General features: G+C 39.0%; 1 protein-coding gene across 1 annotated transcript in view; it reads left to right on the top strand.

Annotated features, from left to right (window-relative positions):
- Positions 1-5,321: 5,321 nt before the first annotated feature.
- COBLL1 (cordon-bleu WH2 repeat protein like 1) overlaps positions 5,322-22,176 on the top strand; it is a 168,722-nt gene continuing 151,867 nt past the window's right edge. Inside the window, exon 1 of the mRNA XM_063085710.1 lies at positions 5,322-5,389. Within this exon, the coding sequence (XP_062941780.1) occupies positions 5,322-5,389 (68 nt within the window). The remainder of the gene's footprint in view (positions 5,390-22,176) is intronic.

Below are 22,176 nucleotides of genomic sequence, written 5' to 3'. Positions count from 1 at the left end.
ATTGTTTGCTAGGAATAGTAACTTCCCAAATGTCACCCAGATAGTAAGTGGCAAAGCCAGGGATGTGAACTCAAATCTGTCTGGCTCCAAAGCCTGAGCTCTTAACCACTGTGGTACTTAATTAACCTCACACACACATGCTCTGCCTCCCAGGGACAAAAGACAGAGTAGTGGGTGGGAAGCCCTGCCAGAATGAAATACGCTGAGACTTGTTAGGTTTTATGCCTGGAAAGGTAGAGCAGTGGCCACCTGGCTCAAAGTTGTACATTTTGAGATATATGGGAGCTGACAAGTAGTTAAGACATTATGAAGCTCTTCAGGACTTATAAAGGGAGAAAGGCAGTTCCTAGTCATAGGTAGAATTTAATAGGCAGTGTCAAAATCCTAAATACCAAGATTTAGTTAATTGTATCATATTAAATAGATAAAATTTAACTTATTTTTTTGGTCCTTAGCCTGTTGTTTTTATTTTTAAGAAAAGAGAAGAAACATCCATATTTGAATGGTGTTTACATCTTAAATCACCAGGATACTTTTAACAGAATTGATACTCTAATGTAATAAAAGGGTTTCTTCCCGTTCAATGAATAAGAAAATTACTGCCAAATAGCAACAGAATTTTAGAATCCAGAAACAAAAATTCATTTTGACAAAAGGACATCTTAAAGAGGGAATAAGAAAGTGGATTTTAGATAACTTGGTATTGACATATCAGAATCTGAACTTGAAATTTGGATGGGCGCTGAGAACTCTGCCCTCCTGCATGCCCACTCTACAAAATATTTTACATGTCTGCATGCCCATGCACGTTTCTCCAGACCTCACCTCTATCCTGGAATGTGTGTATGTTAATAGAGTCTTTACCTACAGCTGTACATGATAATGTAGAAATACAGTACCATTTATAGAAGACATAACATGCTAAGGTCAGGCCTTTCTCCTTTAGATAATTAGAATTTAAAAAACGTTTATCTTTTGGAAGAGAGGTGGAAGACCCTACACTCATTTTTGACACATTTCCTTTAGATTTAACTTCACTGAGAGCCACAACATATTATTATGTATATATTCCAAAATTGAAAATAAAGACACAATCCTTTTAGCTCTCTATTGTCATCAGTTAACTCTTATAGTAAAGGCCTTAATAAAAAAACATGCTTGCCTGAGATTAAGCAGCTTCTATGCAATGCAAATTCTGAAGTAAACTTTCATTAAAATTGAACACTATCATGCAACATTTCTGTTCTTGCTATATAAAACCACCCCCCCACACAATCTAAGAAGACAAAAGTAAGCACTTCTTTAGGCTGTAATATGCAAAGGTGAAATGCATAGAAAGATACTAATCACTGAAATGTGATTTTTCAATTTAAATACTTTCTGTGGCACTTGTAGTTGGATAAAAACATACCTAACATAAACATTAGAATTTTTTTCATTGTTCCAAATAGTTTACAAAATATTTAGACAAACCCCAATTCTATTTTTCTAACAATTTTTGGATTGCCTACTTTAACCTGTATTTGTCTGCTTCTTTTCATATAATCACATACACATTTATGAAGCATGTAATCTCTTTTCCCTTTTATTACTCTCTAGCAGGAATTTGAAACCTAGATTGTTATTCGAAGATATAATTGAATCTTCTTTCTACCCAGTGATTGTGGCACTAATCCCATCAAGTAACCATGTGGAGAATGTCTTCTCTCTCTAGTAGGACAAACTTACCTTTCATCTGTTCCATTTAAAATGGTCTACTGTTGCCATTTGAGTTGAAAAGTCCTTTCCTGACTCAAGTCTCTCATAAGATTCTTTTTTTTTTTTTTTTTAAAGATGACCGGTAAGGGGATCTTAACCCTCGACTTGGTGTTGTCAGCACCACGCTCAGCCAGTGAGCAAACCGGCCATCCGTATATGGGATCCGAACCCGGGGCCTTGGTGTTATCAGTACCGCACTCTCCCGAGTGAGCCACGGGCCGGCCCTCTCATAAGATTCTCCTGAGGAATGAAGTCCTTAAGGTTTCCTTCATTCCATCATCAATTCCACAAATATTTGCAGAGGGCCTTCTGTGTTCTGGGCTATGCTTTCAGGAGACAAAAGAACAGACATGATCTCTTAAGCTCAAATCCTCTACCTCTGTTATTGTATAATAAATAAAACAAAGTGTCATGAGGCCTTGGCCCACCTAACAGAATCTACTGGGGGCTCAAAAAAGGGAAGGGTTACGTCTACCTGTGTAGTTAGGAAAGTCTTCCTGAGGTGATAATGCCTGGGCATATGCATTAAAAATGATTGGATGGAGTGGGGGAGATTTCCAAACAGGGAAATTAAGCAAACTCTTGGAAACTTGGGCAATTCTGAAACAGTTCTGCATAGCTAGAGGGGAAGACCGGAAAAAGATAGTTTTCCACCATCATATAAAAGATTTATAACAACTGTGATTACTATTTTGCTAATGAACTATGTAACCAGCAGACTACAGCCTGAATATTTAAGTACCATATGACAGCACCGAGTTTAGTCTTGATTCTGAAAGTTGTCAAATATGACAACTAAGGTAGGCTAAGTAATGCCGGACAACAAACGACTCCAATATTTCAGTGGTTTAACCCAACGTAAGTTTATTTCTTGCTTATGCAGAACCTGTTGTAGGTCCTGGGACTCTCCAGGGCAGCTGAACTCTGGATAATAGTTTAGCATTCCAGGATCCTTCCGTCTTGTGCCACCCCCATCTTAATACACACTTCCATGATTGCAACAGCAAGGGAAGAGAGCACAGAGACTCAATACTGGCACATAGACTCAAGCACTGGCCTTAAGTGATTCTAAAAAGAAATGAAACATTTCACTTCTGCTCACATTTCACTTCCCAAAGTAAGTCACATGGCTATACCTAATTTTAGTGGGGTGGAGAGTATAAGCCTCTCCTATGTGTAGGACCAGGAAGACAGAAAAATCGATGAGCACTAAAAATGCCTTCAGCAGTTATGAAATGTTATGAAAACATTGCATATTTAAGATTAGCCTTCATCATATTACTAGTATGTCATAAATCAAGGCTGAAAGTAATTAAAGTTTTAATTTTGATCTTGTGGTTAAAAGTTATGGACTTTAAGTAGTTTCACTGTTACTCAATATTTGTATCATTTTCTATGCAAGCAACTGTAAAAGCTAGTCATTTAAAGGAATAAATGATTCATGAAATTGTTCAACCTGAGTTATTGTTTAAAGCCTAAAATCTAGAGGCATTTAAATGAATTGCTTTGATTAACATTAGTTAAAATATTTAACAGCAATTTTCTCTGATATGGTTCCAGTATTTTAATCCAAACAAGCCATATTTTTTCTTTTCATATGTAAAGATGCACTGAAAGGACTATATTATGTGTTGAAAAGAATAAATACTAATGCCTGCTCATAAATAGACAAAGGGCACATTACAAGATATCGAGTACTTTATTTAATTTCATTAATCTTTGTGGTTGCTACAACGGATAAACAACTAAAGGACTATTTGGTCAAGCATTGGTTTTAAATATCAATCTAATTTTAATACTTACCAAATATCATCAGGGTGAGGCATCTAACAGATTTGTTACTTGATGTTAGTATTAAAGCAGAGGTTCCCTTCAGGATGCTCCTTCCTGAGTTTATTACAAATATTTTTATTTTTAAATTGTAATTTTAAGTTAATTTCTTAATTTCACGTCATTTTCTGAAAGCAAGCTTTTGGATCCACCCAAATGGTTTGCACCTTAAAACAAGTGTCGCTTAGGAGACCATATAGGAAATATGCAAATATATGTTTGTCAGGGGTAAAGAACTGTCTGAAGAGCATGCAGGTGGGAACTAAAACGTACAGACAAACAAACGGCTGTGCCTGTGTGATTCCTTTATTCCTGTAAAACTTCCACAGGCGAATAAAATCTGCCATTCAATTCTAGTTTATAGACTGTCATCAGACAAAATATTGCCCAGTCCTCATGTCACAGCTGTTAGAGGTGTTTTTTTTTTATTTTAAGAAACATGCCTTTGAAGACAGAGCAAGCAAGCTTTAACTTGCCACCGATTAGAAAGATCAGTGTCACAGGTGCGTTTTTAGCATAAGAGCAACCTTAGAGGTCAGGTTAAAAAAACAAACAAACAAACAAACAAAAACACGAAAAAACAATCCCGGACGTCGAAGGTCAGCCTGCAGGGAGGGCAGGCTGCAGGCCCCGTTCTGCGAGTTTCTCTCCGCACTTCCGCGGTGGCCCGGGTGCTCGCAGGGCAGGTACCCTCCCTTCCTCCCCACCTGTCGGGTTGGGGCGCGCCGGGCTTCCCGAAGCGACGCCCTAGCGGTGGGAATGGGAACACCCTGCCTGGGAGCTTCCTTTCTGTTCGGCTTCTCCAACCAGGGACCCCAAAGACCCGGAGCCCTGGGAGAGGGAAATTCCTACTCTCTCCTGCACCACCTCCGCCCCGTTCCTCTCTCCGGCTCGCTGCCTCGCTCGCTCCGATGCCGCCGAGCTCGTCCCCACTTCTGGGCGGCCGTGTGGCGGAGGTGGCGGCGAGCTCCCGGGCTCTGAGCAGGGACATGGGGCAGGGTGAGTGAGCGGGCTTGCAGAGAGGCCCCGCAGCGCCCCGCGAGCGCCCGGCAGCCCGCCCGCAGGCCAGGGGGAGGCGTTGGCGGCGCTGAGCCTGGGACAGGCTGCCGCTCTCTGCTCTGTTCAAGTCCTGGCTCGAGAGCCGAGCTGTGAGCGCGCGGGCCGGGGGAGGGAAGAGTAGGAGAGGAAGCCGCGGGAGAACAGGCGAGCCACTGTCTCCCTTTGAAAAGACAGTAGGAGCCCTGGGTGGGAAAAGAGAGTTCAGCTCTCCCAACTTTTCCCGGGGCGTTTTGTTTGTGAAAACTCGGCCGGAGGAGCCCAGGCTGCGCTGCCGGCGTGGCGGCGCTACCGGTGCGCCCGGCCCCGCTCCTCCTCTTCCAGCCCGGGCAGCTCCTCTCCATTCCCGAGCGAGAGGCGCCAAATGGCTACCCAGTAACGCCACGGGGCGGGGGCTGGAGCACCGCCTCCTGCCGCGGGTGCTCCCGGAGTCCGCAAGAACCAGCGGCGACGGCGGCGGCGGCGCCCGCGTGCTGGGAGTCGGGGCCCGCAGGTGGAAGCGCACCCGGGAGGCGGTCCGGCCCGGGGCTGGGGTGGTTCGGGCGGGCTCTTGACGCGCAGCCAGACCCGCTCCGGTCTCGGGAAGGCGCGCCTCCCGCCCTGACTGGCCGGCCTCTCCCACCCCAGCAGTGACGCGCCGCCTCGGAGCTGGAGCCCGCGCAGCGCCCCGCAAGGAGATGGACGGCAGAGCCCCGAGCGCGCAGGACGCCCCGGCGGCGCCCACGCCGCCCGCCGCCCCTGCAGGGTAAGCCCGGAGCGCCGCGCTCGCGGGAGGGCGAAGGCAGCGAGGCCTCACCCGCTTCACCTGGCTGGCAGCTCGCGACGCTGCCCGTGGCCCCACTCGTTGGTCACCCTACACGCGGCTGGGGAGGCTGCTTCCTCCCGGCCTTCTCGGAGGCCGCCCGGGGCGGGGGATGAGGGGGAGTGAGTGGGTTTGGGTCCCTTTTGACTGCATTCCTACTGGGGCTGCCCTGGTTGCGGAAGGCCAGCTGAATGCCAGGAGTGGGGTGAGGAGTCTGACAGCAAAATTTGTAACAAAGGGCTCCTTGTTGGGTCGCTGGAGGAGCTGTGGACGATACCTGTAAGTGAGCTCTTGGGAAGGGAGGAAAAAAAAGTTTCCTTGACCCAGGGCTGAGGCCCAAGCAGGCGAGCAATGACAAGGTGACTGTAAGGAAGGGGCTTTCTGCAAGCGGGTGGAGGGCGACAGGAGGGTGTGCCAGCTGTCAGCCCGCCTGTCAGTTCCGGGAGAGGGCGGGTTGCGCGCCTCTAATTGGGGGTGTGTGTGCCTGTGACCAATTGCTGGTGCCAAAGCCAAGCGCAAAATCAGATTGCAAACAACTGTACTTGTTTTTATTCTCACGTGTTTGAGGAGAGATTGGAGGGGAAGGGGCTGTCACATGGTGAGTTAATATTAAATGAAGCATGTCTTCCTGCCAGATATGCTAATAATCAGCTTGCTAAGCATTTGGGTAAATACTAATGAGAACAGGTAGTTCTACAAGAGAAGTAGAGAACCTGAATAACCTTGGTCTTGGTAAATAGTGCAGGAGTTAACATGGGTGCTAGCTGAGCTTCTGAAGTGGGAAACCCCTATGAGGGAGTATAACTTTTTCCTGCAAGTGTTGTCCCAACTCAGAGTTTCTTTTCTTTCTTAATCGGAAGGCAGAAATGCCCGAAAGAGAACATGAACGCTCCAGAAATAGAAACGTTAAGGAAAAATCGACTTTGTAACTAATGAATGAGAGTTGTACAGTTTTTCTGACTTAAGAGTGGAGAAGTCATTTTTCCCTGGGATATGACAGGCGTTTCCTTATAAGCAAGTCACAGCATGTTTATTCATCAAAGGCCAGGCGAACATTGGCAGTTGTTTAGGGGAAACGTGGAAAAGTCTCAAAGCAACATGACTAATCTAAAAGATATTTAGTATAATGCTTACGTAGAGGAAACATGTAGCGTATGAATTAATTCTTTCATCTTGCTCCAATTAGTTATCCTCTTCCCCCTGCAAATAGCCCTACTGCTGTTGATTTCCGTTCCTCTTTCCCCAGTTTTTTCACCGTTTACATATATTCTCACATTAGGATGTATGAATAAACAAATACATTAGTAGAAAAGATATTGAGCATGAAAGCAAGGTCTCTGAATGGATCTGCAGTTATGTAAATTGACGGTGATGGGACAGCTTTCAAAATGCTGAAATGTATGCAGATACTGCAAAATAAGAGAATGAAATTCGTGGATTTGAAATGGACTAGGTAAAGGTATTACTTAAAAAAACCCCAGTTACACAAAAATACACCTACAGGTGTTCAAAAATCAAATGATACCTTTAAGAAAAATAGGTGAGGTTAGATGGCTCTGTGGTGAAGGAATGGAAAGAGCTTTCTAGTGAAAAGCACAACTGTAGTAAGATACTTCAGATTTTGCTTTTGAGAATCTAAAGGTTAAATTTATAAGTTCTTTCTTTGCTTTAAGAGAATGTACAAAAGTGCTTTATCTAATGTCTCAATATGAAGAGAATATTTTTAATGGACTTTTGCCCTCCCGTGTCGAAATTTAAGGATGGACACCTGGAAAAATGCACCTTCCCTAAAATAACACCCCTACTCTATCATTTTACCTTATATTTTTCTATTCAGAGATGTTATCACTACCTGAAAAATATAAACAAAAAGTGACTTTTCTACTTCATCTTCCACTTGTCTATCTCATCCCTTGACATACTCCAAGTGCACGTTAGATATTTGAGTATTCAGTATTCGATATTGCTTTTGTTCTTTCTTGAAAACCCAGAACATTAAAAAGGTTTAAATTTTGGAAAAAAAGTTTTCCTAGATAAGAGTATTTGGGAGGTGGCAGGGAGCAATCTTAATCAGTATGTTATAATTGTTAGCTTTTAGAAGTAAGTTTCTTGCTAAAACCTGGCTGATTATATCATGATGTTAATCTAATAGATGATGAAGCCTAATTTAGTCCTTATCCTTGGATATTACTGCTTGAAAGAATTACTCTTACTTTTCCAAGTTTTACATTGTTGTAATAGGCCATTTTAAAGAAATTTAGTTCAACTCTGTATTTTACAAAAGAGAATCTGAAGCCCAGAGCCACTGAGTTACTTTGAAATCCCACAGCAAATTAGTGGAAAATCTAGAAGGAAAACCCAGGGCTTTAGTTGCCTAGTTGATTGTTGCAATTGCTTTTTATCTTTTCTTGACCACGGTACAATATAATAATCTATTACATTTTAACAAATCACTTATGTTTAATCATTAACTCAGTATAGTTCTTTTTTTTAAATACACATTTCAGTATTTCAGGTAAAATGTGGCTAGTATCTTCCTCCCCACTTGCATTATTTGTATGATTAATTATTTTAGGAAAAGTAATTGTTTTATGGCCTCTCAGCTGTTGCCTTTTATTTGGAACATTCTAAATAATAATTGTAACACTGCAAGAAATAGTTGAAAATTTTTTCTGTGCCTTCACATATTTAACTCACTTTAAGCATCATATAGTGTTGTGAATTATCTGGGATAGGCGGCATTTTCTTTTCAGTCGAGGCAAAAGTGCACAGAAGTTGTGGCTGCCTTAGAGTCATGTGTTGGCAAAGTCCTTGCCCTCACAGGGTCTGATCCAGTGACCATCTTGAGTGTCTTTCATCTTGGCCTCCACTGTATTGCTTTAATGACTTAACCATTCTAGATTAGATTCCTTTCTTAATATCGTGCCAAAGTATCCACTTTGTATTTGTTCTATATCTTATGGGCTTGTTTGTTGGCACTTGAAGAGGCTAGGAATTTAGACCTCAAAAGCCATTGAGCCACAACAGTTTAGTTTTTCCTTTCACTGAGATTAACATTTGCATGCAACATTATACGTATGCATATATAATATGTACATTCATATACTATTCACATATATATTAGTATATAATGTATGTGTATTCCTATCTACTAATGTATGTATATGTCTTCATACATATGTACATATATATAAATTGACTGGTTTAATTGCATAGTGTTACCTAGAAGAAAATTATAATAAATCACTTTTATATTTTATATTTGTTTCCTACAAAGTGGAAATACTAGGTTGGTTGGTTGGTGCCTTTTTAAAAAAAAAAAAAAGATCAACACTGTCGGAGACACTGGTTGGGAAGACGAGGTGCCGTTCTCGAAGGGAAGGTAGTGGCCAAAAGTGATTTTTATCTCTGCCATAGATATCCAATTAGTGAAGTCACCCAAATTTTCTTAGTATTTAGTAAGGTGACGTTAATTGCTTAGCAAAAGCAATATGATTGCTGCCTGCTGACATCAACCTGAGTACTTTATCTTTAAAGCTACTAGCGCTTGTGCTGTTTTCTTGCCCAGACAGATATGCCTTTTTTTTTGACTCTGAAATTTGGATGTCAAAAGCTTAATTGACCTTGCTTTGAGAGATTTTCATGTTTTTATTCAGAAACAAATTTTCAGGAATGGATGGGAGTACAAAGCCTCCTATATTTTACACCTTAAGAGGTGTGAGAGGTGTGGAGTTAATTGAAAGTACAGTAAAAATTAAGGAATGATTTAGCAGCTGCTTTTTTAAGCTTTTATTTGGATGCGTTATTGGTTCTAAAGTTTAACTGATTGTATGAACAGAGTACTGTTAGCAAACATTTACTGAATACTTAGAATTTGAATGATTTAGCTGAGATTTCAACATGAGAATCACATGGGGAACTTTAAAGCTAGTACCCATGCTCTCCTACCCCTACCCATCCTGGTTCTGATTTTCATTGACTTGGGCTGGAACAAGGGCGTGTATAGTTTAAAAATGCTGTTCAAGTGACTCCACTGTGCAAACAGGTCTGAGAGTTATTAAGTAGATTTGCTGCTAATCATTTTTAGAGAACTCAAGATTGTAACTTTTAAGCTTTATTTTGCCTTTCTAAAGATACCATTTAGTTGCTTTACAGTATTATTTAAAAAATCTTTTTGCTACTTTTTTTTTGGCAGCTGGTTTGTATGGTGATCTGATCCCTTGACCTTGGTGTGATCAGCACCACGCTCTAACCAGATGAGCTAACTGGCTAGCCTGCTACTTCTTCTTGAGAAAGTATATTGATTTTACACTTGGGGAGACAGAGGCTCAGAGAGGTTAATCGACACACTCAAAGCCACATAGCTGTAAGGGACGGAAGAGTATTAGAAACAAGCTTTGATCCCAGAGCTATGCTCTTCATCACTAGGCCTATTGTCACCCAGTATATTTGCTGCCGTGGATTATACTGAATCACTAAAGGTTTTTATTTAAAGTGGCTTTATAGATGCATTGTCTTGATTTTTTGTTGATATTTTAAAAACCACAAAATCCAACGCATGTTAGAAAGTGATGTGTAGCTTTAAAAGGAGGCTAAATATTTGGGTTATGTTTTCAAAGTCATATTTAACATTTTCATGTATTCGGGATAATTGAACTCACAGTAAACTGGCAACCTTCTTTTGTCATGATAGTCTGTACTTATTTTTGCTATTATGCAGTAATTAAATAGCAAAATATAAAAAGTAGGATTTTTGATTACCAAATAAGAAAAATGAGATCTTAAACAATGCTAGGCTTCTCCTTTGAAGTCTATTTCCTCTGAATGAGTTAGAGGTTAATTGAATAACAATATTATAAGCTTACCTTATTATTAAAATGCCAGGTGTACTTATATAATAACGGAGATGCCAAGCTTCATGTTATTAAGACAACTGTTTCATTTAATTAGTCAAAAACTCGTGAGACCTTATGTAAAACACGTTTTCCAAGGCACTGGGAGATTGTTCCTGATTTTACGTTTTATGAAGGGAATTAACTGTGCTGGGGTTGGGGGGGGGAGGAGTGTAATGTTAGTGTAGAAATAGTACTTTGATGCTAGCTTAAAAACAGTATGTTTAATCTTAGAACTTAAAATGCAATAGCTTAACTCATAGGTGAGCAAACTATGGCCTGAGGGTCATAACGGCCCTCCACCTGTTTTTTTTCCTCTTTTTCTCCAATTTTTTAAATTGTTTTAAAATATGCATAACATAGAATTTACCATCCTAACTATTTTTTTTTTTTTTTTTTTTTAAAGATGACCGGTAAGGGGATCTCAACCCTTGCCTTGGTGTTGTCAGCACCACGCTCTCCCAAGTGAGCCAACTGGCCATCCCTATATAGGATCCGAACCCATGGCCTTGGTGTTTTCAGCACCGCACTTTCCTGAGTGAGCCACACGCCGGCCCGCATCTTAACTATTTTTAAATGTATAGTTCAGTAGCATTAAGTACTGTGGTGAAAATGAAGGAAAACGGTCAGGGCCCCTCAGATGTTCAGAATCTTGCTGAGCATTTGATGTAAATAGGCACATGTGCCCAGGGGTTCCTTGGTTATGGACTTGAGTATGAAGGACAGTGGCTCTGATATATAGGACCCCCCATCCCCAGGGTGCCCTGGGTGGTGTGGGGAGCACGGGGAGGCTGCTACTCCTGCTGGAGGCAGTTGCTGCAAGCTGTTGCTGCCAGAGTCCCTGGGATGCTCCGAGAGGCCCTTGCAGCTGCTGCTTCTGCTGCTGGATCTGCTGTAAGCTTCTCCTCCTGAGGACTGAGCTCGTGTCATCTGCCAATGGCTCCTGGGATCTTTCCAAATTACCTAGCATGGACCTGCCTGTGAGGGTTCTGGTGACGCACTCTACAATGGGTTTGAAGGATCTGAGCCCTAGCCCTGACAGTACAAATGGAAACAGAATAACTAAAATATGAAACGTTTTGTCTTTAGTAATGAAATAACTAGCCAGACAAGTGGCGTAGTCATTTAGCTTTACAAGTACATTTGTATTGTTCAGCAGCCATCATCACCATCCATCGCCATAACTCTTTTCATCTGGTGAAACAAACTCTACCCATTAAATAATAACTTACCCTTCCCCCAACGCCTGGCAACCACCATTCTACTTTCTGTCTCTGTTTTTGGCTATTCTGTGTGCCTCTTATGAGTGGAATAATGCAGTCTGTCTTTTGTTTGACTATGTTCTTTCGCATAGCATAATGTCCTCAAGGTTCATCCCTAGCATGTATCAGTACTTCATTCCTTTTTTACAGCTGAGTAATACTCTGTTGTATGTATAGACCACATTTTGTCCATTCTTCCATCAATGGATACTTGGGTTGCTTCCATATTTTAGTTATTGTGAGTAGTGCTGCTGTGAACATGGGTATACAACTATCTCCTAGGCATCTTACTTTTAATTCTTTTGGGTGTACTCTATATATAGTTAGAAGTAGAATTGCTGGATCATACAGTAATTCTATTTTTAATTTTTTGAGGAATCACCATACTGTTTTCCACAGTGGCACGTTGTTACATTCCTACCAACAGTGTACATGGGTTCTAATTTCTCCAGATCCTTATTGTTATTTTGGTCCCCTGTCCCTTAGGATGGCTATGGTCCCCTGCTCCCATCGCCATCCTAATGGTGTGAGGTGGTATCTCACTGATTTTCATTTGCATTTATCTAATGATTATGATTATGAGCATCTTTTCATTGGCCATTTGCCTATCATCTTTGGAGAAATGTCTATTCAACTTCTTTGCCCATTTTTTGAAACTGGTTTTCTTGTTGAGTTTTAGGACTTCTGTGTATATGCTGGGTATTAATTGCTTATCCTCCACCTGTGTTTCTAAAGAGTTTTATTGGCAGACAGCCACGCCCACTTATTTGCCTACTGTCAGACAGCTGCTTTCACATTATAGTTGAGTAGTCCAGATAAAGACCACATGGCTTGCAAAGCTAAAAATATTTACCTTCTGGATCTATACAAAGTTTGCTGATCCCCTGGCCTAACCTATGAAATCAGGTAATCAAATAGTGATTATTTAATTAAAAATTTATTTACTACAAGAGACTGCTAAGTACTGAATGTAAATACCAATTGCAACAAAATGATTTATATTCCGTTTGCATAAAGTAAAATATATCTTACAATAAGGGCTTTTGCAGAATTGTGATTGGTGACTGATATCTTTTTCAAGTGAAGATTAGGCTTGGTCTCTTGGCAAACATTTTAGAATTTTAACATTTATAAGATATTGGAACATATTTTAAAGAGAAATTTAGACTTCTGTGCTGGAAAATCTTGCACAAAAAAATTGCTGATATGCTTAAGATGTTTAGAAATAAATGTGTCCAGAAGGAAAATGGACCAAGGTAGGAGGAGTTTCTGTCTAGTTTTTAGTCTATACTTATTTTACAAATTAAGTCAAACTGTCGTCCTAATTTCCAGCAAGTGTTTTTATTGTTGTTGTTAGAAATTTTATGTCTTTAAGTTTTTAGTGTTCTAACATTAGTATGATAGTTGGTTTGAAAGTATTTTTTTTTTATGACTTTGCTTTGCTAAATTTTTCCCCATCTGTTATAATAAAAACAAACTAAAAGTATGGGAGAAAGAAGTTTCCCATGACTATTTATAAAGGGCCAAATGTCTTCAGTTTTGCATACAAACTTCATATCTGAGCAATGAATCCCTTGGAAAAGTCTCTCAAAGACAGTCTAGTCTGGAGTGAGCTTGGGTTTTGTTTTTTTTATTCATCTAGTGTAAGTTCACAGTGCTATTTATAAATTCAGATATTTTGAAACTATTGACTTTATACATAAGAAAGCAGTGGAGTTGAATTTTGGAGTATTTTGACACAGGAAGTGCTTTAATTGGTATGGTCATCTCAGAATTAAAACAGCAAAGAATGTGAAGGCAGGAGAAACTCTGGTAACTCAACCCATAAAAAGTGGAAAGCTTAGTCCTATATGTAGCTTTTAATACATTTTAAATGTATTTTAAAGGTTTACAAAGATCAAAATTGCCAAGTTTCATAGGCAATAAATTAAGCTATATTTGGGTCATTAATCCTTGTGGCGTTCTGTGTTGGGCAATATCCTTATTACATCTGCACCTTTCCATTGTGGTATATTCTCCTCAGGAATACAGCTCAGAAGCAGGCTTTCAGGAATTTGGTCTGGGAAAAGCACAATATAGTACGGAATTGGGTCAGTTTCTTTGCCTACTCTAGAAAAAATGTAGCCCCATTAAGGCTTTCAAGTTTGTGTCTGAGGTATTGAGAATGAAGATAGCAGGTGAACAGGGAGAAGAATTACCTTCTGAATCCCTCATTTTAATTTTCTCTGGTGACCATTGTTCTCTACTGGATTCTGCAATTGAAGTCGGAGCTTATTTTTTGGAAAAAGGTATGGATTGATAGGACAGAGGTTTTCCTTTGTAATTACCTCAGACTTGTAGAAAATTCCTTTGGACATATTTAAAAGTAAAAATGAAATTGCTTCTTAAACAATGCTAGGCTTGGTGTTAGCTCTGACCAACTGCTCTAATCAGCCAGCACTGGGATTTGGTTTTTTTTAAATAGCCAAAGTGATTCAGAGACAAGCCTCTGAAGTGTAGTTGAGTAAGAATCTGAGTTGAAATAGTTTGGGTGCAACATGTGGTTGTGCCTATAAAATAATGATTCTGACTTTTTGGGTATGGTGTGTAGGTTGACTTTAAATAAAATTTAATGCCAGAGGCATCAGAATATGTCTTTAGAATGTCAGCATCATTGGAAAAAGTATATTGTTTCTCAGTGTGACTAATTTGAGGAGTTAACACTGAGTAATTGGTATTCATTCTAGTGTATTCATTAAAATTAAATATTCCATTTTACTTTATAGCCTAACGTCACATCTTCTACACCTACAACACAGTATATTTGTAAGGAAGTGGAGTTAAGATACTCAAACTGAGGTGAGACGTTTATAGCTGCTCCTTGAGGATTTCTCTCTCTCTCATCTGCCTTCGTGCACATGCACACATGCTGTTATTTCTTGGGGAACGGAAGTGAGGAAGTACTCCAAGGGGAGTGGTGGTGGCAGTAGCCAAATTTTTAACAGCTGCTGCAGTCATGTATCTGTTCAGATGTGCTGGAAAAACAGGAAATTGAGCTGCGAAAAGTGAAAAATGACTACCACCCTACCATTCCCAGGCCTGATGGATATGCCTTAGTTTCTAAGCCAATTGAGTCAGCAGTAGTCAAGATGATTGTAAGAGTCATTAAATTTATTTTTTTTCTTTGTGCTAAAGTGGATGTAAATTTTACACAAAGTGGAAGTGTCTGAGAGAGGAGCAACCCTTTGTCTCTCTTTTGTTCTTTCATGCCTGATAGTCACTTGCTCTGTCATGGCCTTAATAGAGTTAGGAAAGAGACAGGCTCACTGTCTCATAGGATAGCATCTGTATTTCCAAGTCTGTGGCAGATCCCATTATACCCAAGTGTCATGATCTAGTTATTACTGGCCACAAAACTCCTGAACGAAGTGTCCTACTAGACACCGTTGTAGTGAGTTCTTCCTCTTTTTCCTACACGAGATGTGTTGTTCCCCATTCCCAGAGAACAGCAAGATGCTTTAATTTAAAGCAAAATATCATTTTTACTATGTTTCAGGAGAGCAAAGCTGAAAGAGGCAGAGAAGAATGTCAGCAGGTGAAAAGAAACTCATTTTAAAATTTTACATTGTGGGCCGAGCCCGTGGCGCACTCGGTAGAGTGCGGCGCTGGGAGCGCAGCGACGCTCCCGCCGCGGGTTCGGATCCTATATAGGAATGACTGGTGCACTCACTGGCTGAGTGCCGGTCACGAAAACGACAAAAAAAAAAAAAATAAATAAAAAAAAATAAAAAAATAAAATTTTACATTGTGATCCTGTACCATTCTTTTATCTTCAATTTTCTCTCGATCTAAAATTGTGTTAGTTTATTACCTGTGACCTTTTTTTTTTTTTTTCCTTCTAGGAAAGTGAGATGACGCTGTTTGAATGAAAAATATTTAACACTAGTGATCCGAAATGGGAGATATGCTCATTTTCCCCCTCATATATTAATTGGGACAAATTTTATATTTAGAATCTTTTCCAGCCTCTAGTTTACTCCAGTTTACCATACATCATTTTTGAAATATAATTTGGTCTGAAAGGAGTAATATTAAAGAGTAATTCACATCTTCTGTTTGTGATTCTATATGTATGTAGAAATATATAGAAAATTCATCCTTAGTTGATGCTGAGAAAATGCAGTCCAGAATTTTGTGTCAGTATCTTTGTGAAGTCCAGGAACACATTTCCATCACTTAGTTCCATGGTTATAAGTAGTATAGCCCAGAATTCATTTAGAGGAGTTTTTAGAGTTTTCTAGTTAGATCCAAAATTTTATATGCATGGTTGGGGTGCAACACCTTGGGATTTTCATTTTTTGGATATCATATTTAGAACACTAAACAGATTACGCAAGGTTGAATTAGTGGCAATTCTAAAAGTTATGTGAAGATATGGAATGAATATTTGCTATAATTTTTGGTGAACCAAATCCATTATTTTTTTGTGTGTGCTCCCAGATATTAAGCACATCAAAAGTTAAAATTGGTAGCAGTGGAGGATTTGAATGTCATGGGTTTGGAGCATTCACAGTTTCCTTACATTAGTGTAAAACTTGGCAGGGTAGAGACCAAGTTTCTGGAATCCCACAGATATGTGGAACACCAAGAAATGATGTACCGTGCTGAAGGAGGAGTACACAGTTTAGGAGGCAGGGAATAAGTAGTAAAACTATTTAATTCCATCCTTAACATCTTTTACACCTGTAGGTCTTCACAGGGTATTTCATAAGGTTTCCTATCAAGAAGGAATGTTAACAAGTTCTGGCACTTAGCCATTTTCTTTTAATAGTTAAAGTCTATCTAGAATGCCTTGTGCTTTGAGTCAAAGCCTTCTGTTCATTGTGATGATCGGTCATTCTGCAGCATAATTTGGGTGATGGGTGAGGAACCCAGCCCAACTTAGTTGCCATTCAGGTGCTAAGCCATCGAGGATAGCTTTGCACACATTATCTCGGTGGCTCTAGGCCTCTTTAATCAGAATGATACACCCCAGTGCAGACCAATGTCAGACATTCTTATAGAAGAGGAAAGAGAGCAAGAAAAGGAGGGAGAGTACGTAGTATTTGAAAATGGAGGCTGTGTTCTTCCTTAATCTTAGAGAACTAACTTGCTTCTTAGATCTAACCCTGCAAATGAGAGAGAGTTTTCATTGCTATATACATTTAAAGCTCTCAAATCAGTTGTCTCAAAGAAGAAAAGACGTTGTGGTTGTTTTCAAAATAAAATGGGAAACTTTGGGAGACTTGGGGTAATACTCTTGTATTAGTCTGTTTTTGTTGCTTTTATAACAAAATAACCTGAAACTGGGTGATTTATAAAGAAAATGAAATTTATTGCTTTCAGTTTCTGAGTCTGGAAAGCCAAGAATCCAAGGTTCACATCTGGTGCTGGTCTTGGTGGTGGCAACAGTGACCCAGGGGTCTCACATTGTGAGATGGCAGAAGCAGAGAGAGAGACAGAGAGAGACAGACTGTCCTCTTCTTTTAAAGCCCTCACAACCATGCCCCTGACCACCATTTAAAATCTATTCACTACTGCACTGTCCTACAATCCAATCACCTCTTCAAGGCTCCACCTTTCAATTACCATAATAGGATTTCCCACCTTCTTAACAGTCACAGTGGGGGCTAAGTTTCTAATACATAAAACTTGGGGGACATAATTCAAGCTTCATGGAGTTTTGGGGGTAAATAATTCAATCCACTACAACTCTGTTCATATACAATTTAATTTTTCATTTTATATCTGAATACATTAAGCGTATTTCAGTTGTGTGTATAATACTTATTTCCTCCGTTTCCTGGAACCCTTTGTGATCTGCTTACATTTTTACACTACTGCTTCATGGAAAAAAATTAAACTTCAGGGGGTTGTGAAGTGGGGAGAGTTTTCTTGGTTTTTTACTTCTTTGGTTAGCTAAGAAAGTAGATGCATCCTTTGCTAAATGGAAATGTAAAGGATAATTAAATTTCTATTTGGGGATGTAGATGAAGAAAGGAACAAGAAAACAATATGTGCAGTGAATGAAAAAATGAAAAACAGAACAGTTTGTGATGGTGGAAAAAAAGGCGCTGTGCTAGTGCTAGGCTGTGCTGCCACTGCACAGGCAGTGCGAGATATGTGGGCTTTGATCTCTTATGCTCACTTTTTAACTCTGGTACCGTTTGTGAAACACTTCTGTGATCTTAGGTTATTAGGAATGTTTTCTGCCAAAGACATATGTGAGGGTACTTCAAAAAGTTTGTGATAATACGAATCTTTCCATGAACTTTTTGAAGTACCCTTGTATAACCTCTTCAAAAATACCGCATTTGATTTTGCGGGGAGAGATTTCATCCAAAATTATATTGATAATTATGTCAATGAAATCCCTCCCCAATCAAATTATTTTTCTAATAGGCAGTATATTCAAATGGCACAAAATTCAAATGAGAAAAATGACAAAACAGAAATCTGCTAGCCTCTTGGTTCCTGTCATGCAGGTTTTCTCCCCAGAGGCAGTGTTGCCAGTTCTTTCCAATCCTGGTAGGATGCTCTGTACTAGCACTGTTCAGTGGAAATATAATGCAAGCCACAAATGCACTTTTCAATTTTCTAGGAACCATATGAATAAGTTAATTTAAGTAATATATTACACAACACAATGGTTAGCATGATCGTAATTCTAGCCAAATAATCATTACCAGAAAAATATTTTATACTGAGTCAGATTTGAAATTTAAGTTAATTAAATAAAATTTCAATTACTTTGTCATGTTAGCCACATCTCAAATGCTCAAGAGCCTCATGTGACTAGTGGCTAGCATGCGACAGTGCATCTCCTTACACTCAAGCAAATTGGTATGTATGTATATGTATTTCTCCCTCTTTAATACACAGTTAGTGCTGCTTTGTACCTTGCTTTTTAAAAAGTTAACAGTATATCTTTGTAATTATTTCATTTCATTACATGAAAACCTTTATTTTTTTTCTAGGTGTATATTATATCTTTGTAGTGTTGAACCATAATTTATATAAAAATCCCCATTAATGGATATTTAGATTTGTTTATTGCCCCTCCCCCTACCACCCTTTGCTGCAAAGTGTTCACTTTAGAATCCTTTATGCAGTTTACAATTTACTGTGAAACCCTAAGTGGGAGAGGCCATATTCTTGACTGCTTTTGTGTAAATTGCAGGGTTTAGTTTAATTTCCTGCCATACCTAGACATATAACCATCAGTTATTGGATAGATGTTATTTGAATTTGTGTGAACTCCAGCAAGAGGTCAATGTATGGCATGGAGATAAGTTAATTACTTGTCCGTTGGAGTGGTAGAAGCTCATTTATGCAAAGTATTGAACTGAGGATTTAATATTCGTTTTTGTAGCCATTTACCAATGAATTGTTGCCCGGTCACCATCAAATGCTACACCATTAATATTACCATTTTAAATCTCTCAGCACTTATAAAATTCCATTCTTGATTTGCATTATTCCTTGTGTGGAATTTATGAAAGTGGTATTTATGAAAGAAATACACATTTCATTGCTAGTATAAGTGAAAATTGTGAGTAATGTTTCCATTTCATGCTTAGAGTAAGCAAAAACTTTGGCTATCATGGGCAGGATTGTTTAACAGGACATTATGGCTATATTATTATTTAAAGCCTAAATATTCCTATTTAAATAATGATAGAGTAATATTTGATTTATAAAACAGGTTATAGATTTCGAGAGAGGAGTAATTAGTCATTAATTGTGTGATTAATTAGTCCATAAGAATTCTTACTTATTTGTATCAAAACCCTAAAATCTAAATTCTCAACAGCCTTGCTATTTTGCTTTAAGATTTCTATCGGTGGAGGACATTAGCCTCTTGATGTGAACAACGGGCTGAAGAATAAGGCCAAATAATAAAGGGTGTTTTCTTCTAGCTCATGAAAAAAGAGACAGAATTTGGAGGTTTCATGAATGCAAGAAATTGTCAAATATGCCCCTAGGGAAGAAAATAAGTATGAGTGCTCCTTTTCCCCAGTGTTTTTGGGTGTAACACTTTAAAATGGTTACAAAACTGCAAATATTACAGTAGAAAACAGGTTTTTCCTTTTATTTTTGAAGGCTGTTTTTGACAACAAATTGGCATATTACATGGTCCCCCAAAAAGATGAAATTCTAAGCTGGAATTCATCATTAAAAAACCTTAAAGAAATGATTACTTAAGGTTATCCAGCATTCCATAAAGCATTTTAATTTAAGTAAGGCTAGTACTCTCCATTTAACTCTGCTGCCTACCTTACGGTTGTCTGATGCAATGAACCAGTGCACTTGGCTCTCTGCCATTTAACAGCATTGGTTTTGGTTTCAAATAAAACTGGTCCAGCCAGAAGTCAGATAGCACTTGGCAGGCAGCTGTTGCAGTGGGCTTGGAGACCGAGGACCTGGACCTGAATCTCTGCTCTGCCACTCACTGGCTTAGACACTTTGTTTCCCCTCCTGGGGTGGTGGAAGAGATGGAAGAGGATAATACAGAATAAAAATATGGAACTAACACCGGTGTATATCAGGCATTCAGTTTATGCTTGGTACGTTTGAAGTATTATCTACATTGTTACAAAACAGCCTCTGGTAATTCTGGTATCATTACTGTACTACTGTAATTCCAAACCAAGGAGGGACAAGACATGCCCTGTTCTCGTTTGCCTTTCCTGGGAAGTGGAGGATGGGGTTAGCTAGAAGTTTCATAAGTCCACTGTGCACACCCCCATGCCTGATGCAGGGGACCTGTGCTTGGCATGCTGAAGACATAATGCGTACTAATCTTAGTGAAAATCACATTCCCTTTTAGAGGAGAAAAATGCTCCTTCTGAGATTAGGCATATTCTACCAAGGTGATTGCAATTTGGATTGTTTCCTCACTTTACGATTGTGGGAATAACCTTGCCTTTTAATATTTCACTTTTCTGTTATGTAAGATGAGAGTAGCTCTACCTGCATTTCTTTGAGTTCATTAAGACTGATATGCAGTGACTGAATATTTTCTATTGTCAAGTCATAAACTAGAACATTATTCAAGAGAGTGGGTGCGAACTTGAGACATCATTCTAATCACAGATTATCTTATATTGAAGAGAATTTATTTTTACATATAGATTAAAATCAGATATTCTACCTCCTGTAAAGAAGAGATTGAGGCATTATACTTTTCAACAAATGCAGTAAAATTAAGTGTCGATCCAGAAGCTGACTTTAGTTATTGATAAGAATGAGAGGAATCTGTAAATCCTGACTCCATCTTTCAGGAAGTCTGTGACAGTGTCATTTAGCACAGGGGACAAGAGTGGGCGGCATTTATCTCAGGTTGTTTAAAACTGTAACTCTTTCAGTTCTATTGGCAGCATGATAGCATAGTCTGAAAATTAACTCTGCACACCCTTGACTAAAGGTCTTTACTAGAGCATATACAGTTAAATAGTTTTATTTTTTGATTTGTATTTTTCTGGATTCATTTTTTGTTGTAATATAGGAGTATTTTCCATTTTCTTGTAGGTAAGTTTTGACATAAAAAAAAATTCATTCAGAATTTCTTGATGTAGTGAAGATCTACTTTTTCTTAGTAAATATAATGCAAATTTTTCAAGTAGGATGAATTATACCCATGCATAGACTCTGCACTTGGAAAGTTTCTTAAACATTAGGGTGTCCCTGGTCAACTTACCTTTAAATAAGTGTGTTTCACAAGATGGTATGTACAATAATATGGAGCCTCAATTGCTTTGGAGATTGAATGAATATTGGTAAATTCATTCGAATTTCCACTAATTAAAAGGATCAGGGTCACAGTAATTTAAGAACAGTGGCTGGTAGCTTGTATGACTCTGATCACACAAGTAATGAGCATTTGCTGAATGGTGTTCCACCAGGTACAGTGCTGAATGCCTAACATTTGCTACTGCATTTAATGGTCACATCTAGCCTACATCCAGTAGATGTAGTTGTTACCCAGGCTTAACTTATAACTTGTCCAGGGTTGCCTAGTGAGGCAGTGGGAGATCTGAGACTGGAGCCCCGGCGTCATTTGAAATTGTCGTTTGCTTGACCGGTTTGCATTGTCTCTGGGAACTAACTGCCAGGGGTGACAAAGCCAATGTGATAAAAGTAGAAGAGACTTTAAATGGGACTAAACACTTTTTATGGCTGTTTTTATTTTATTTTTTCTGACTACAAAATTAACATGCTTATCACAGAATATTTGAAAGCAATAGGAATATTTAAAGAAAAACAATCACTATACATGCCACCTAGAGATATGTAAATTCCTTGCATTTTAGCATTTCCCAAGGTGTATTCTGATTAAGATATAAGTTAACATATTTTCTGTAAAAGTACCTTCTGTGGTCAAATAAATTTGGGAAAGTGAGGGTTAAATAAAGTTAAACTGTTTTCTTCTCTAAAGGTCCTCCCAGAGATTTTAATATGCTAATACGCTTAATGGGCTTCCAAAATGGAAACATAGTAACAGTTCCCAAATTTATTTATCAAAATAACACTGATTTATGTCTTGAAATATATTTTA

This window comes from Cynocephalus volans, chromosome 1, assembly GCF_027409185.1.
Source record: "Cynocephalus volans isolate mCynVol1 chromosome 1, mCynVol1.pri, whole genome shotgun sequence".
NCBI lineage: Eukaryota > Metazoa > Chordata > Mammalia > Dermoptera > Cynocephalidae > Cynocephalus > Cynocephalus volans.
The sequence above is the reverse complement of the archived record's forward strand: the minus strand, read 5'-3'. Positions and strand labels throughout refer to the sequence as shown.